The sequence below is a fragment of the Lycium barbarum genome, chromosome 10 (assembly GCF_019175385.1).
Source record: "Lycium barbarum isolate Lr01 chromosome 10, ASM1917538v2, whole genome shotgun sequence".
Classification (NCBI taxonomy): Eukaryota; Viridiplantae; Streptophyta; class Magnoliopsida; order Solanales; family Solanaceae; genus Lycium; species Lycium barbarum.
Window position 1 is genome coordinate 123,921,734 of NC_083346.1, and position 17,763 is coordinate 123,939,496.

Genomic DNA, 17,763 nt, shown 5'->3' on the forward strand with positions numbered 1-17,763 from the left:
TATATTTAAGGGCAAGTTCTACAAAGTGGTGGTTAGACCGATTATGCTGTATGGGGCGGAGTGTTGGCCAGTTAAGATCTCTCACGTTCAAAAGATGAAAGTTGCCGAGATGAGAATGTTGAGATGGATATGTGGCCACACCAGGAGTGACAGGATTAGGAATGAGGATATTCGGGATAAGGTGGGGGTGGCCTCGGTGGAAGACAAGATGCGAGAAGCGAGATTGAGATGGTTTGGGCATGTGAAGAGGAGAGATACAGATGCCCAAGTGCGGAGGTGTGAGAGGTTGGCCATGGATGGTTTCAGACGAGGTAGGGTGTTATATCCCGTAATTTTGTACATTGGATTATTTGTGAGCTAATGGACATAAATTCAAGGACAAGATTATTTTGGGATATGAGACAAAGACTTTTAATCCCCGATTTTAATAAGTGCACGACTTGTTAATTAATTGCAGTTAGTGTAGAAATATTCGTGGGGATTAAGGATTAATTAGGCTAATTAGTGTATTAAGTGGGCTCCACCAAGCATTATAACAAAAAAAAAATCTGATCTTGAAGACATTCTATAGTGGGCACGTGTGGGAGCATTATGCTGCCCATAAACAACACTTTGATGACTAAAATAATTCATTCATCACATTGTCATCTTCCACACTTCATTCCCAAATCTGAAAATTTAGAGAGATGAGACAACATGTGAGGTCTTAGTGGATGACTCACACTTCCAATACTCATTAAATTCGAAATTTAGAGAGAGAGGGGGATTTCCTCTTCAACCACAAATCTGAAAATCTAGAGAGAGGCACTCATCTTCTCCACAAAGTGAACTAAAGAAAGAGGGAGAGAGCTACACGGCCATGGACATGGCAGTAGCTTCAGGAAGCTCACGGCTAGCTCCTCTTCTTCCCCCCTTCTACACAATTAAGTTGATGATTTCCAAGTCCAATTAGAGGAAGAAAACAAGGATTACAACAGTTATGACAACTCACGGCCATGGCAGATTTTTTTTGGAACAACTTAAGCTTCTAAAGTGTCCTAATTTAATTTGAGGTAAGATTTCGGTTTTTTGTTATAAGATTGGAGTTAATGATGTTGTAATGGATCTATTAAGTTGTATTATGTGAAGTTGGAAGTAAGAAAAACTGTTTGATTAAAGTTGGCATTAAAAGTGGGCAGATTTGGAGTTGTTTTAATTGGGTTGAGTTTGATTAGTGTTGTCATAATTATGGTATGATATTTGTAGATAATTTGTTTATGTTGAAGGGCTGGAAATATGGTTATTAACATGTATAGGGGCTGTTGTCAATGGTAAAAATTACACTTGATTCCATGTGTTTGTAATTTTGTGGAATAAAGGTCGAAAATTGTATTTCGATGTTGTAGTGTTGATGGACTGTTTTGGGTTTGCTATTGAAACGAAATTGAAGGAATTTCTTGTACATGGATGGTTGTTGTTATTAATTTATGGATTACGTGTAAAAGGTGAAAGGAAAGTTTAAATCATGTTAGAACTTGTTGTGAAATTAGAGCAGTTTCCTTGCATATAATAGTCGATGTTGTTGTTGTTGTGGGCTGTTTTGATAAGGTTTTTGGTGGAAAATCTCATGTGATTATATGGATATTTGAGGTTGTCATTGTTATGGTTAAATCGTAGTTAGGGGCTGTTCTTGAGGAATTGGAGAACTAAGGATAGTTAAGATTTGTATTGTGACGTCATAATGGATGGGGCTGTTTTAGAACTTGTTGTAATGTTACGATAGTTTGCTTGCATATAGAGGTTGATGTTGTTGCTGATGTGAATCATCAAACTTGGAGGAAAGAGGCGTATAAAATATCGTATGCGAAGTGTGTGCGATTTGCTTGGTATATTCTTAGATGTTCGTGAGATTATCGGTCATTGTTATGTGGTAAATAAGGGCTGTTTTGTAATGAATTTCATGGCTGTTTTGTGATGGATTTTGTGGCTGTTTTGGGGCTGCTTGTTATAAATTTCGTGGCTGTTTTGTGGTGACATTTTGGGGGCTGTTTGTTGTAATTTTCGTGGCTGCTCTTGTTGAGTCGAAATGCTGGGATTATAGTTATGATTATGTACAATATATGTAGTATATTTGCTGGAGTGTGGGTTGTTCTTGATGGCTGGTCTAACATTGTTAAAGGGGCTGGATAAACATACAGAATTAGTGTATTAATCACTTTGTTGTTGTACTCCATGGATGTAAAGAGAAAGAATGATAACAATGGTGTAGGTAGTGCATATGGGGCTGATTTTGTTATGTCCTTGAATATTGTTGGTAAAGATTCGGGTTGATAATTGAATGTATGAGCGATAAGGTGGCTCGAATGTAAGCCGTCGAGTTAATTATTATAAATGTTGTTGAATGATGAAAAAGAGAGTATTAATGTAATATTGTCTTTCGGATTGGTTATTGGAGTTGCTAGGTTGGTTATTGTGGTTGTTGTTGTTGATTTTGAGCGAGTTAAATTCTCGGGTTGGCCTATTTACAGGGGAAATGCTGCCGAATTTTCTGTAGAATTTAATGATTAGTTTGGAATGAATGGCTTAAGTGCCCTTAGCTAATGATTGGTATTCGTTGGCGTAATTGTAGACCTTGGGGAGCCCGAGGCGTAGATTTGGATTAGCTTTAGATTGGCTATCTTGGAAGTGCGTTCGAGGTATGTAAAGCGCAACCCTTCTTTCTTTTGGCATGCCTTAGTTTTCAATAGGCTATATCACGAGCCTCGAGGAAATTCCAAATTCGAAATCCGAGCACGTTATGATCCTTATATATAATTCTTGGCATTCTTATGTATGTTGTGATGAAGTATGAACCATTATGTCTTCGAAAGCATTGATTTCCAAACTTTGTACAAAAAGTTATTTTAAAGAATTCCGTAACTACGAAATGCCATATCTTTCGCATAAAGGCTCGGATTGCTCCAATATTTTTATAGGAGTTTGCATGATGTATAATGATTATGTTTTCCATAGGCGGGCCCGACTCGGGTCAATACCCGTCCGTAGGTCCCGCGACTTTCCGTTATGTACTTTGGACGACTTTTGAAAGAATTTGGTATGATTATCATTTCGAATTTCAAGTATGGTCATTTACTTATATTTGAGTCTATGATAATGATTTTATGCATATGGTTACTCATGACTCTGCTCGTGCGTTCTGTTATATCTTTCGCCGGTTCCCGGGCCGGTTCTGTTATCGTGCGCGCTTTGATATACTCCGGAGTTATGCTGTGCTTATGGTTCACCGAGCTACTCGCAAAAGAGGGTCGGGTTCCACTTATATTTGGTGTTATGCTGTGTATGGCGTTATGTTGTGAGGTGATATGTGACGGGGATACGGAGATTTGAAACTTTCTGGTGTTATGCTGTGTTATGGCGCCATCGACAGGCGGGCGACCATATTCTTCTGTACCCTATGCATGACTTACATATTTGAAACTAAACATTTTGATATGATTGGATTTGCACTTATGTTCGACAATTCTGTTTCGTTTATGTCTCAGGTTTGTTTTCTGTATATTCTGCTTTGCATACTCAGTACATATTTCGTACTGACCCCCTTTCTTCGGGGGCTGCGTTTCATGCCCGCAGGTACAGACGCACAGTTTGGTGATCCTTCCGTTTAGGACATCCCCTTCTGCTGTTTGGAGTGCTCTTCTCATTCCAGAGCATACATTTTGGTATATATTTGTTCGCTATGTATATGTGTATTTGTTCAGGGGTACGGCGGGGCCCTGTCCCGCCATATGATTCGTTTGGTCTGTTTAGAGGTCTGTAGACGTATTTGTGGGTGTGTGTGCCTGCTTCTGTACAGATGTGTGTATATGTCCCTATTCGCTATGGCAGCCTCGTCGGCTTGCATTTTGTATATGTATATGGCAGCCTTGTCGGCGTGCGTTTGTATATGTGTTTTGGGCCGTTGTGCCATTTGACAGCCTTGCCGGCTTTTTGATATATGTCTATGTATATGTTGCGCTGAAATGTGTCTGATGCAGTTTGATATAGTTTGAGACGACATATAGCAGTTATAGCCATATATGCTATCTGTTTGTGATTCGATTTGGATAAGTGTGTTACGATTTGATATGTTTGTCTGTCTGGGTGTCCAAGTAGGGCACCAGTTGCGGCCCACGGGGCTGGGTCGTGACAGTAGGGGTAGGCCAAAGAAGTATTGGGGAGAGGTAATTAGACACGACATGGCGCAATTACAGCTTACCGAGGACATGACCTTAGATAGGAGGGTTTGGAGGGCCCAAATTAGGGTAGAAGGCTAATAGATAGTCTCGTTATCCGTTCTTATTAGTAGTCGCATTATTGCAATATAGTTTCTTGTGCTCCGATTTTTGCTATTATCTGTTATTTCCTGTGCTTTGGTTATCCTGTGTCATCTGCTCCGATTTCTGCTATTATCGGTTATTTTTTGTGCTCTGATTATCCTGTATTATCTGTGTCGCTTGCATTATTTCATTTCCATATCGCTTTAAATCTCTTATCCGAATCTCTTAACCTTATCTAACCTTATCTGACTTCTTTTTATGCTTTTATTGAGCCGGGGTCTTTCGGAAACAGCCGTCCTACCTTGGTAGGAGTCAGGTCTGCGTACACTCTACCCTCCCCAGACCCTACGATGTGGGATTTCACTGGATTGTTGTTGTTGTTGTTGTTGTATTTCTAATGACTTAACTTTTCAATTTCAATCCAATTTTCCTAGATTAGCTATTTCTCTTGTCTTGTTTAATTGATCCATCGTTCAAGAAGTAAGTTTTTTTTATATCTTAGTACTATACGGAGCTTATGGCCCCTGATTCATTGTACTAATTACTGCTATGGCTAGTGTTGTATTAGTATATTGCTAGTGAACTTACAAAGTAAGCTGTAAAGGTAGAAAAAATAAGATCAATCAAGAGACAACAGTTCCTCTTGTTATGATTTAGCTTTAAGCCACTAATTCTTTTGAACGCTCCTACTCCTTGATAATTAATCGTATTTCATCATTTAAATTTAAATATTTTTTATACCCTTTTGTTAGGATTACTGGCTCCGCCACTATGCCCGACATGTGTTGGGACGAAGAGAGAAATGCTCTCTTAGAGTTACAAGCAAACATGATGAGTTCAAATGGTGGAGACTTAGCCCTTTGGGCAGCCTATAGTGAGAGTGGTTTTTTGGATTGTTGTTCTTGGCGTTGGGTAAAATGCAACTTAGCAACAGGTCGAGTGATTGAACTCAATCTCGAAGCAGTAAGGCAAGGAGCAGGGGATGGTTGGAGTTTTAATGCCACTCTATTTCTTCCATTCAAATCACTAGAAGTTCTTATATTGTCTGATAATTATATTATAGGGTCGACCAAAAATGAAGGTTGATCTCTTTTTGCCTCATCTCTCTTTTTCTCTGTAATCATCTGGGATCTGAAACTCATTGGCTCAATTCACTCAGATTCCCATTGTATAGGGTTCATTCATTCCCTACTAAGAATTTATTTATTTTCAGAGCTCAAACCCGAAATCTCTAGTTAAGGAAGAAGGAATTTCATCCATTGCACCACATGATTCGCGAATAAACCACAAGCTAATTTTCGATGAAAATTTCCGAGGGAGTCCGCCAGAAATTGTCGCATCGAAAGCTATCCGATGGACATTCTGTTGCAAATGTCATATTTCCAAAGGACTTCCCTCAAAAATTTCTATCAAGAAATATTTTGAAAGCATTGTTTGGTTATAAAAAGTGACTAATTTTTGGGCAGTTTTTGAATATGAGTTTTTCAAGTTTCAAAAAGTGGTTTAGACTACTTTTGAAGTTTTCTACACACAAAACTTCAACTTATTTTCAAGCAATAAAATGCATGTCCAAACACAGTTTCAACTTTCAAAAACCTTATTTTCATCTTATCTTAAAAAACTCCTTTTTCAAATTTCAACCAAATATATGTCCAAATGCTAGCTTTGTATGCACATTAACCATGTTTTTTTTTTGTCACTTGTGATTTTATTATCCAGGGTTCGACAAATTGTCACGTCTGACCAACCTGAAAGTACTCGATTTGCAGTCAAATTATCTCCGCTTTCCAAATGTTTTAACACCTCTGTGTTGGATTTCATCTCTTGAGGTTCTACGACTTAATTGTGTCCCGAGCACACAACTGGATACAACTGAATTCCCTTCGTTGAAAAATCGCTCTATGCCTATAGGTACATTGTTCAAAATACTACTACTTTCTTTTTTTCGTGTATAGATATAAAAATTGTTGAATTACCTTGAATAACGAGAATTTTAATAGTAATGATAAAAGGTAACACCAAAATAGTTTTATGTTGTGGGTAAGAATTTAAATCATGGTAATATATCTATTTTTGAATTCCCTTGCTTGAAATTCTAGCTCCGTCAATGGATGCCGCCCTTTTTTTACTTCTAAAAATTATGGTTTTTGGACTAACTTATGCTCACGGCGACTAATTTCATACCCTCTTCTGGACATACAAATTAATCATAGCAGTATACTCTTTCCTTCTTTTTATATGCATATAATAAGGGTGGTTGTGATATATTTTTGAACTGTGGCCATTGTTGGATGATATTAGGACTCACTTGAATTAGTTCTATTTTTAGATGAAGGCCTAAGTGAGAAATGTCCCGGGATGAGCAATTTAAGGGTACTCATGTTGACAGGTTATGAAATCAATGACATCAACGCCCTTTCTGCACTGGGTAAGCTCCTTTCCCATACAAATATATGTATACAATTTAACATGGAGATTATACTACAAGATGACTATAAAAATTATATAAAAGAGAAAAACAAGAAGTGAGTAAAGACAGTGGATCAAATAAGACTAAGGGTGTTTTTTGGTATGGAGTAATATAAGTATTTTTCAATCTTGTTATGCTTAGAAAAATAAATTTCTTAAAAGACATCATCAAAAGGTTGTGTTCGGATAGATAGGTTTCCTCCGCCCTTAACTAGAAGTTTCAAGTTCGAGCCCTGAGAATGCAAAAAAAACCTGGTAGGGAGTGCTTCCTCCCTTAATGGGCTGCAAATATGAATTAGTCGGATCCTTAAAACATGTATCGGACACCGGGCGGAAAACCCAAAAGTTCCTTAAAAGTCGAGCATACGTGGTCAGAGTAAGAAAAACGAATTTCATAAGTGATATTCGGTGCTAATTATCTCCTCCCCATCCCCAACAGTACATCCACCATCCCCTCACCTCAACAGTGTTTGCTTATATTATGTATAAATATTCTTGGGATAATATTCTCCACTTACTTATCAAACACTAAAATAAATTAAAAAGTTAGTTTTTAGAAAATATTCCCTCCTAAAACCACAAAGAAGAGAATGGTTACGCTCAAATATTTTGTTTTTGTCCCAAGCTAATAATGAATTTCATAAACCAATGCAGGTCTTGGTACACATACTGGATTGAGGAATTTAGAGAGACTCTATTTGTTTGACAATGACTTCAATTCCACCATCTTTTCATCTCTCAAGCATCTTCCATCTCTCAAGCATCTGGATCTCTATAACAATGACATTGATGGAAAAATTGAAATGAATGGTTCGTTAAACCTGTTACCATCCAAGTTTCACCCCTTTATCACATGCATATTGCTTCATCGTCGTAAAATGATTGTGGTGGGACGGATAGGATTGCCTTGACCCTTAATGAAAGGTCTCGAGTATGATCCCTGTCAATGAAAAAATCTTGGTAGGGGGCGCTTCCTCCATTGCGCTAATCTCAATTAATCGGCCCCAAAGCGAGTACTGAACACCCGAAAACGTCCCGAAAAAACATATTGCTTCATTATGATATCGACCATACAATTAAATATCTCAAGTATCTTCTTTTTTGTTGTGCTTATAATTTATTTTGATTTAATTGTCTAGATATAATTGCCTTGAGCAATTTGGAATTTCTAGATCTCCAGAAGAACAATTTTGAGGGCTTTGTGACTACCAAAGGTACATGGATTACTAACTTCAAAGAATTGTTATTGTACTTGTTATTGGATTATTTGATAAATGCAATACCTTATAAATAGACTGAATTTCTCTATTATTGTGTGACAAAGGATAGATTTAATGTTAACAATAAGATCTATTTCTTCCCATGCACCAACAAACAGGTAGTAAAAGAATGAGTTCTCTAAGGAATTTAAGACTTGGAAATTCTAGTTCCAACTCCACCAACATCTTACAATCCTTAAAATCATTCTCATCTCTCAAGGGGCTTTCTTATGAAGACAGTGATCTCACTGCTTCTGCCATAACTTATGGTAAACTCTAACTCAAAGTCTCTCCACATTACTTCTATTACTTTTTTTTTTTTTTAATATTGGTGTGGTGATTCTTTTTCTTTTTCGTTTTCTTTGACTCTCTCTCTGATATAAGAATTAAGAAATCTAAGCACACTGGAGTACTTGTACTTGGGGGGATCTTCTTTAAATGAGAATTTTCTTTCAAGCATTGGACAAATGACTTCTCTTAAAGTGCTGAATATGGCTTTTGGTGGGGGTTATGGCACCCTCCCTAATCAAGGTAGTGTTACTCTCTCTTTTTTCCAACCTTACCATGATTCTATTCATATATGCATTATTGTTGTGAAAGGAAGAGCGTGAGTTAACTGACCTGCAACCACACCAACACAAATAGAAAAGAAGAAATAACTCAGAGATTTAACGAGATACATCCTCGGGGCAAAAGCAGAGAGAGCTTTTCACTCTGAACGAGAATAATCGTGCAAAAATCCTCAATTACAACTCCTTTATATAGATCCAACCAATTCCTACTCCTTGTCTACAAGGAGCTGAGTTATCCAACCTAAAAGGTCAATGAGTTTCTCAAACTTACAAGTAAATCTGACATAATTAGAATTCACAAGATTTAAGACAAACTACAATAACAAATACTTATTGTACAAATTTTTGTTAGCCAAATGTTATCTGAACCTTTTCTCTTTGAAATATAGGTTGGTGTGAACTTAAAAACCTTCAAGAGGTGTCATTCGAGAGCAACAATTTTGAGGGAAAACTTCCTTCATGTATTGGAAACTTGACATCACTTCGATGGCTTGATCTTGCTGAGAATCGCTTCACTGGAAATCTAGCCTCATATCCTCTTTGGAAGACACTCACATCACTAGAGTACCTGGATATTTCATATAACCAATTTGAAGTTCCACTATCATTCAATCAATTTGCAAACCATTCAAAACTTACCTACTTGAATGTTGGGTCTAATACTATAACTACAGACATCGAATTCAAGAATTGGGTCCCAAATTTCCAGTTGCAGCTTTTTGCTATTTATGGATTCATAAACCTTCAAAAATTGCCTTCTTTCCTCCATTACCAGCATGACTTGAGAGTTCTCGCTATAGCCCATAATCATTTACAAGGAAACTTTCCCACTTGGTTGTTAGAGAATAACACCAGACTTGCAGGCCTTTATGCTACAGATAACGCTTTCATCGGACCATTGAAGTTGCCATCCAGTAGTCATCTCGGTTTAAAGGAACTTTATGTTTCTAATAACAAACTAAGTGGACATGTTCCGGCAAACATAAGTTCAACCTTCCCAATGCTTAATCATCTGAACATGTCAACAAATTTGCTTGAAGGTCCTATACCTTCTGATATTGGCGGCTTTCATTTAATAGACCTAGACCTATCCAATAATTTCTTGTCTGGAGGATTTCCTAGCGATCTGGTAACTGGTTCTTCAATACTGACTTACCTCCGGCTGTCAAACAACAATTTGTCAGGGCAAATATTTTCGAAGGATATCAGACCAAGTATGCTATTTTATTTGTACTTGAATGACAATAGGTTTGAGGGACCGTTACCTAGTAACATTTTTCTCAAACCTCTTATTGCACTGGATGCTAGCGGCAATAACTTCTCTGGAGAGATTCCGAGATGGATTAGAGATAACACAAGATTGTTACAGCTCGATTTGGCTAGAAATAATCTTGAAGGCTCGATTCCAGTTGAGATTTGCAATTTGAAGCTCATTCAGGTCTTAGCTTTGTCCGAAAACAGACTTTCAGGCAATGTTCCTTCTTGTGTGAGTGGTTTACCCCTTAAACACATACATCTAAACAAAAATCAATTGGGTGGTGAACTTGAAGATTCACTTTTCAACATCTCTTCGCTGAAAACATTGGATCTTGGCCACAACAGTTTTACAGGAAATATCCCACACACCATAGGATCACTTTCATATCTGAACTTCCTTCTCCTCAACAATAACCTATTGGAAGGAGAAATTCCAACTCAGATTTGTCTGCTAAATAAGTTATCCATCATGGATTTGTCTTTTAATAAGCTTTATGGTCCTCTCCTTCCTTGTTTGGGTAACTTAACACAAGCGGAAAATGAAGTAGAAACAAGAAGTGTACAGTATGGTTCAACTTGCACGTCAGCGTGGCTAGAGTTCAGAGATTGGATAAGTTATACAAGGCACTACCACATTTTATATGGAATGGAAAGTGACTTCTCTATGGTGGATGTGGAAACCCAGATCCAGTTTTCAACAAAAGGAAACTCATACATTTACAAGGGAAGCATTCTAAAGTATATGTCAGGTATTGATTTCTCAAGTAACAGATTAACAGGTGAAATTCCCATTGAGCTAGGAAACTTGAGCAAAATACATGCATTGAATCTATCGCACAACCATATCTTTGGAAGAATCCCAAATACCTTCTCCAATTTACATGAAATTGAGAGTCTGGACCTATCCTACAACAACTTGAATGGGAGAATTCCTGTTGGCCTACTTGAGCTATATTCTTTGGAGATATTCAGCATAGCATACAATAACTTATCTGGTGCATTACCACCATTTAAAGCTCAGTTCTCAACTTTCAACAAAAGCAGCTATCAAGGGAATCCTTTGCTTTGTGGTTATCCATTAGACAACGAGTGTAGCGATATTAAATCGTCAAATACCTCAAATAATGGAAGTAAGGATTCTGCAGGCTTTGTGGATATGGAGGATGATTCTGCAGGCTTTGTGGATATGAAGGATTTCTACATCGGTTTTGTTGTGTCTTATGGAGCGATCTTGATGGGACTAGCTGCAGCACTCTTCAATCCTTATTGGAGAATAGCATGGTTTAGGCTTGTTGAGGTTTTGATGTTCTCTTCTTACTATTTTCTGTTAGACAATGTTGTTACACCCCTCAAGAATAGATGGTGGAGGAACCTTAGGTAATTGTTAGTTCTCATTCTTAGGGGTCGTTTGATTCAAAGACAAGTTATGCTAGGATTGGTAATGTTGGAATTAGTTATGATGGCAATATTTCTTATCGACCGTTTGGTTTGTTGTATTAAAAATAACATGCATTGCATAACTTCTGAATAGTATTGGTATTATTAATGTCATGGTTTATTATATATAAGAATAGTATAGGATTTTACAAGCAATACAGGTATTTATTGTACTAGACTTAAATTTGCAACCAAACATTGTACTATAATTTATTGATTTTTTTTTATGAAGAACGTTGTACTATAATTTATACCAACACTATTCTACTTGGTACATTCTACCAAACAGCCCCTTATTGTTTGGACTAGTAGTTGAAGAGGGATCAGACGCAAAATATGTGAAACATACTGGCAAAATCTCTATATACTTAATAATAATGTGAATTATATTGAATCAGATGTTACTTTCATGATACATCTCTTACTCAGGGTAAACACATATCACAAGATCACTAACACAATACACATATATATCAACCAGAAATGTAGAACAAAACGATAAAGTGAAACTTTACCATTATTTCCGTAATTATACCTTGTACCTCAGAAGCAAATATCTACTTGCAACATCACAACCAAAGGAACCATTTCATTCAAGCAAATTCAAACAACAAGAACTTAGCACTACAAAAGAATGGAAGAACACGCTACCAAAAGAGATACGGATTCATCAGTTTGGTAAAAAATAGAAGTGAATTAATTTCTAATTGTAAACTCAAACTTAAATTTGATATACAATAATTGATCGATGCTATGCAATATTGACGAGATGGGGCAAACCTAAAACTAATAAAATAAGAACACACACTAAGCTTGTTTGGTGGTTGTTACTTATTGTATTCTATGTGTTAGTTTAAATACGATATTTGTTTTGATTGTTATTTAAATTTTATTGAATCGTATCGTTAAATCTGGACCACTAGTTAAGGAAAGCAAATCTGTGTCATTGTATGACCAACATTTACCAGTTACCAAATCCAAGAACTCAATTACAAAATGTCCATAAAAAATACACGCAATTTCCATTCAATTCATAGGCCATAGCATCTTCAACATAGCACTACCTTAAAATTATCACCACGAGTAAATTATTACATTATCGAGTGCATTATTGATTGGAAAAGTTTACCTTCATACATGTCGACCACATGGTCCATATCTTGTTTGTCCAAAAAGACTACACCGATGACTTACAGATTCATATGATAAAACCTAGGAAGACAGGAAACACCTACATAAAATTTCTCTGTCTTATAACTCCAATGCTGTTGACCATGTACCTTGAACGCTTGGTTGTTTAGTGACATGACGAGTCTTCAGCTTTACCACCTTTCTGCCAAGCGAATTCCTTAGCTTGGTCGCTGCTTCAAGTACTTCGTCTTGACTCAAGTTCTTCACACATACAACACGCTCATTCTTGTTCTCTGATTGAAAAGGCAAATCAGTACATAACCTTGAAAAGAAATTACAGGAAAAACGATTGGTTTTAAATAAATTGATATAGCAAGTATATGAAGCATCATTAGGAATATCATCTTCACAACGCACATTTGCGAGGCGGCAAAATGTGTTCGATATGACACATTATATTTGAAACTTCCTTTAGCTGTCAATAACAAAACCTATCTGCTCGCTTGTAGCCCAAAGTGGCCAAAAAAAAAAAAAAAAGGCCTGTTAAAATGGTCCTCAGGAGTGCAAGTCTCCATTTTAGTTTTCTCTCAACTACCTGATCCAGCTCTTTTTTCTTATTGGGTACTTTGGCATATTGTTCATAAACAGTTGCAAAAAAAGTACATATCATCCATATCAAAATGCACAAATCACACACCATATTATGCCTTTGTTACTTCATTTCTTAATGCCTAATTGTTGCAGCATTCTCCTCATCACTAGATATGGAGAATTTGGCCTTTGTTATGCACGTTATAGTGATCTGTCCTTCCCAAGGACTAAACCTCCACAATCCTGCTGACAACCTATCTGATTGGATGACTTAAAGTGGAAAGCTAGTTATGCTGTCCTGTGATATATTTGATATGCCGATCCCAAGTTTAAACATTCTAATGGTGCTTAGGCAGAGTAGAGCACGAGTTATTGTAAATAATCCAGTAGAGCCTAAGAGGGCTTCAATTTGGCTCGAGTGCACCATTAAAGGGATGAATGCATAAATTCAGTAGCAAGGAAAGCAACTGAGCTCAGGTCAATCAAATAACATCTGAGGTCCAAGAGGTGGAAACCCGAAATGAATATGATACATAAAGAGTAAGGACTCTCTAGGAAGGGCATATGCAGCTCCCTTATCAACGGTGAGAGGCGGTAAACCTTAGCAGAGATAAAGAGGGTTCAGAGGCAGCAAGCTTTGGGTCAGGCGTTAAAAACCGACTAGAAAACCGTTTCTGGCACAATGCTTAACCCATTGAGTGAGTCTAACCGATCAATGAAAATTTCAGCAGAGTTCATTTTGAAGCTAGACAAACACATCCTAATATACAAAGACTGCAATAACATAATAAGTCTTAATGCAACTAATTACTACTCACTCTGTCCCAATTTATTTGGCACCATTTCCTTTTTAGTTTGTCTAAAAAAGAATATCACCTTTCTATAATTAGAAACAATTTAACTTTAAAATTTCCCTTTTACCCTTAATGAAATGATTTATAGCCACACAATTGTCTATGGTGTGTTTTAAACCACACATTTCAAAAGTCAATCTTTCTTTCTTAAACTTTGTGCCAAGTTAAATAGTGCCACATATATTGGCACGGAGGGAGTACTTATTAGTCACAGGGGTCATTCATAATCAGAAAAAAAAACTAGATACGTCCAAACTAAACATAACCATGCATTAAACACGTATAGAGCATCTGAAGTTTTATCACAACTGTGTAAACATGATAAAACAAAACTCAGACTCTCACAAATAATGCCTCAATGGAAAATATAGGGATCACTGAGTACGTTTGATCTATAAATCAATCTAGAGACTCAGTATCTATCTTCAGCTATGTCTTCTTCCAATTACAGTTCAGACAGCTATAACTTAGAGAGGGTTCCAAATCAGAATGGATTTCAGCGAGCCATAATTGAAAGTAACCTTGCTAGTTTTTCTCTCTTTGTATGCATCCCCCTCAGACACAGAAAGAACATTACTTTACAGTATGGAATTGAGGGGGCAAAGGTACAAAGCCTTACTGTATAGTCCCTTCAAGAAAGGATGCTGACCACGATTGAGTTCAGTGACCACATCAAGTTGCGGATTTTTCTCCTTGAATGCTGGCAATTCAGATTCCATGAATGCCCTGAAATAGTAGATACATACCTTAACATATGCCATAGAGCTATTTTGTTATTTATATTCCTCTACCTCAGTCATCCAGAAACTAAGAGCCCATTCTATTTCCTCCTTTAATTTTTCTGCTAAAGTCTGATAAATAATTGTTATCCCATCTTGTTTTACCAATCAAAAGTCACAATCTTTTCCTCTACTGACCACATTCTAAACTTCAAATAGGACTGAACGCTTACATATGAAAAATTGCACTATGGTACATCAGCAATGTATCAACTTTTCTAGATAGATACGAATTACCACAAACCACAAAGTTACTTCTTAACTGATTGCAACATGGGGGGAAAAACTTTCTTTTTAAACGTAGATTGTGCTAACATACCAATTAAGTTTGAAAAAGAATTTCAATAAAATGTCAGACTAACAACATTATAATACTCTGCGTCCCACTTATCAAAGAATAACAATGCTCCATTCATCTCCATTTCAGTGGACCAAATTTCACCAGCACAAAAAATAATAAGAAAACAAATTTTGAAAGAGGTTATTAAGGGTGTGTCCAAATTTCCTATGTTCAGTTAGTCAGAATTTTTGAAAAACATTTTCTCTAAGAAAACAAGTTCCTTATAAAATGAGGAAAATGGCTTTCCACAAGTGACATTCCACATTAATTATGTTCTCCCACCCTCCAACATACCTCATCTTCCCCCTCACCCCCTTAGCCCCCTCACCCCCACCTCCCATAGTATTTGTCTAAATTATGTACAAATATTTTTAGGATAATATTTTTTGCTTACGTACCAAATACAAGAAAATAAATAAGGGGAATGAAGGAAAACATTTCACATTTTCTGAAAAATATTTTCTGATTTTCTCATGTTCGTTTGGTCAAAATTTTTAAATTTTTTTTTTTTTAAGAAAACAAGCTCCTTAAAAAACTAAGAAAAACAAGTCCACGTGGCATTTCACCAACCACACTAACACCACCAACCCCCACCCCCACCCCAACCACCCACCCACCCCAACTCTCCCAAAAAAACATTTTAAGAAGTTTTAATTTTTTTTGGGGGGAGGGGGGTTCTAAACCACCACCACCCCGGGCCAAAAAAAAAAAAAAAAAACATTTTCCTTCATACTGAACACACCCTGAAGCATTATTTTCTAAAAGTTTAAAGTTGTACATATTTCCTATTTCACTTCATTCATCATGGTATGCGAAGATTCCCAGTAGAAACAGTGATTAATGTAAAAGGCAAATATGAGCAATAAAAGTCTTGAAAGTTAAGCATTATTACCTTATACCTCTGCTGCTGCCACCCCAATTGCAATAGCTGACTACCACTTTCTTTAGCTGCCAAACACCTCTTAGTGCCATCTCTGTCAACAGGGCTTTATTTTTTTTGCTTCTTTCTGTACAATCATATTCAGAAAAATTAGTGATTTTATGTTTAAAATTATTGGAAAGACATGAAATGATGAAAATAAATGTAGAGAAAAAAAGAGAAATACATACAGTTTTGTTTGGAAAAAAAAAATAAACAAACAAACAAACAAAATATGCAGCAGAAGGAGACGGAGAAGATCAAAGTTTAGCTTTGGCAAAGAAAACCGGGCAATTTGCAGGATTGCCCTTCGCTGGAGGTGGTCTTTAATTTTTACCACTCAAAATACTGGTCTTTAAATTCTGCCCGCAAAAATTAGTTCGCACACATAGAATTTCTATCCGTACAAATTCTGCCTTTGTAAAGTCTACTTTGCGAAATTTTATCATGCAAATTTTTGTTTTACTATACTGGAATCCAAACCCTTAGGTGTTAGGCGAAGGGTGAAATTTAAATATCACTAATTTAAAGGATAAAAATTAAAGACCACCCCAAATAAAGGCAATCCGAGCAACAAAAAAAAAAAAAAGAGACAACCCTTTCACATAAATTGAAGTAATTGGGGCTTGGGCCTGGATCTATTCATTTAAATAGGCCCATTTTTAGGATAAAAATAACCGTCAATTGATCACTTTTTGGCCTTGTCTTTTAAAAAATAGCCATTATTATTATCCGAGTTTTATATGAATAAAATCTCACTCATAGAGTCTGAAGCTCGTAATAATAACTATTTTTCAATAATATGAGATGGACTGAAAAAGTACTTCCTCCGTCTCAATATATGTGACAAACTTCAGAATTTCGAGAGTCAAACGAGTTTTTTTTTTTTACTGCAATTCTTTCATAGTCCTTTTAAATATTTTAAATTGTTAATTATTGTTACTTATAATACTTTTTACGCAGTTTTCAAATATATAAATTTTATTCTATAAAACATAAAGATTATATGTTTGAATTTACGGTCATAATTAAGAAATTTGACTCTCAAAATTTGAACTCTACCGCATAAATTAGAACAGAGAGAATAGTCATTTGTAAATTTTTCCCATTTTATATCGTCAAGTTACTTAAAAGCATTAGAGGTAAGTTATTTACAAAAAGAATAGTTTATTAGTTTCATTTTACACACTATTTCATTATTAGACTATTTTAAAATAGGGTATCTTCTTATATTCAAAAGAAGAAGAAGTCATTTTACTCTTTCTTGATATACTTTATAGTCCATGTTTACGATTACAGTTTCAAAAATCTTTCTTAAACTTTGTGTACGGGTGAAATTAAATATTATGTCATGTAAATTAAACCCGATAGAGTAAGTGAAAGTAATAAAATTATGTTGCTCTATAAAAGAAGGCAGAAGTCTTTTGAGTGACATATAAGCGTAAATAAATTATTTCACGATCATTATCTATGAAAATAATCAAATGTGTGACGTGAAAACTACTCAAATCTACATGTAAATTAGCATGCTAAAATCATAATTAAACAAATAAAAGTATATTATCTAGCACTTTATCTTTTATTTTGTAAATTTTATATATAGAAGATCCTTCATCATTAAACCATTTAATTTTATGTTATCACTGAATAAGTTGAAAAGAACAATAATGAAAAAGCTACTGAAACTAGCTTCATGGGAATTTTACTGGTTTAATTAGTTGATTATCTAAACTTCCAGTTTGTTGACGAGAATTTATCCCATTTTGTAATTTTCTCTCATATTTATCCTTTTCCCCCACTATGTATAATAATTTTTTTAAAAGAAATCAAATGTTTTCGGGCTAAAACAATTCAAAGATA

At 35.9% G+C, this 17,763-nt stretch overlaps 2 protein-coding genes and 1 long non-coding RNA gene across 4 annotated transcripts; 2 read left to right on the forward strand and 1 right to left on the reverse strand.

The window, feature by feature from the left end:
• Positions 1-376: 376 nt before the first annotated feature.
• Positions 377-4,160, forward strand: LOC132614199 (uncharacterized). Its single transcript, XR_009572212.1, has 3 exons — positions 377-1,052; positions 2,609-2,675; positions 3,610-4,160. It is a non-coding gene; the product is annotated as an uncharacterized LOC132614199 (long non-coding RNA).
• A 545-nt stretch (positions 4,161-4,705) lies between these two features.
• On the forward strand, positions 4,706-11,255 carry LOC132614197 (cuscuta receptor 1-like). Its single transcript, XM_060328597.1, has 8 exons — positions 4,706-5,376; positions 6,015-6,206; positions 6,625-6,723; positions 7,419-7,574; positions 7,904-7,978; positions 8,143-8,292; positions 8,408-8,554; positions 8,985-11,255. The coding sequence occupies exons 1-8, from the start codon at positions 5,067-5,069 to the stop codon at positions 11,231-11,233; spliced, it is 3,378 nt and encodes a 1,125-aa protein (XP_060184580.1). The 5' UTR covers positions 4,706-5,066; the 3' UTR covers positions 11,234-11,255.
• A 1,281-nt stretch (positions 11,256-12,536) lies between these two features.
• On the reverse strand, positions 12,537-16,468 carry LOC132614206 (large ribosomal subunit protein mL43-like). Of its 2 annotated transcripts, none has more exons than XM_060328609.1 (4): positions 16,241-16,468; positions 15,877-15,991; positions 14,485-14,591; positions 12,537-12,713 (listed from the first exon to the last, which is right to left on the reverse strand). In XM_060328609.1, exons 1-4 carry the CDS (start codon positions 16,350-16,352, stop codon positions 12,541-12,543), a joined length of 507 nt encoding a protein of 168 aa, XP_060184592.1. In that variant the 5' UTR covers positions 16,353-16,468; the 3' UTR covers positions 12,537-12,540. The 2 variants fall into 2 exon arrangements, with proteins under 2 accessions (XP_060184592.1, XP_060184593.1); XM_060328610.1 differs by having other exon boundaries at positions 16,095-16,373.
• Between the last annotated feature and the right edge of the window lie 1,295 nt (positions 16,469-17,763).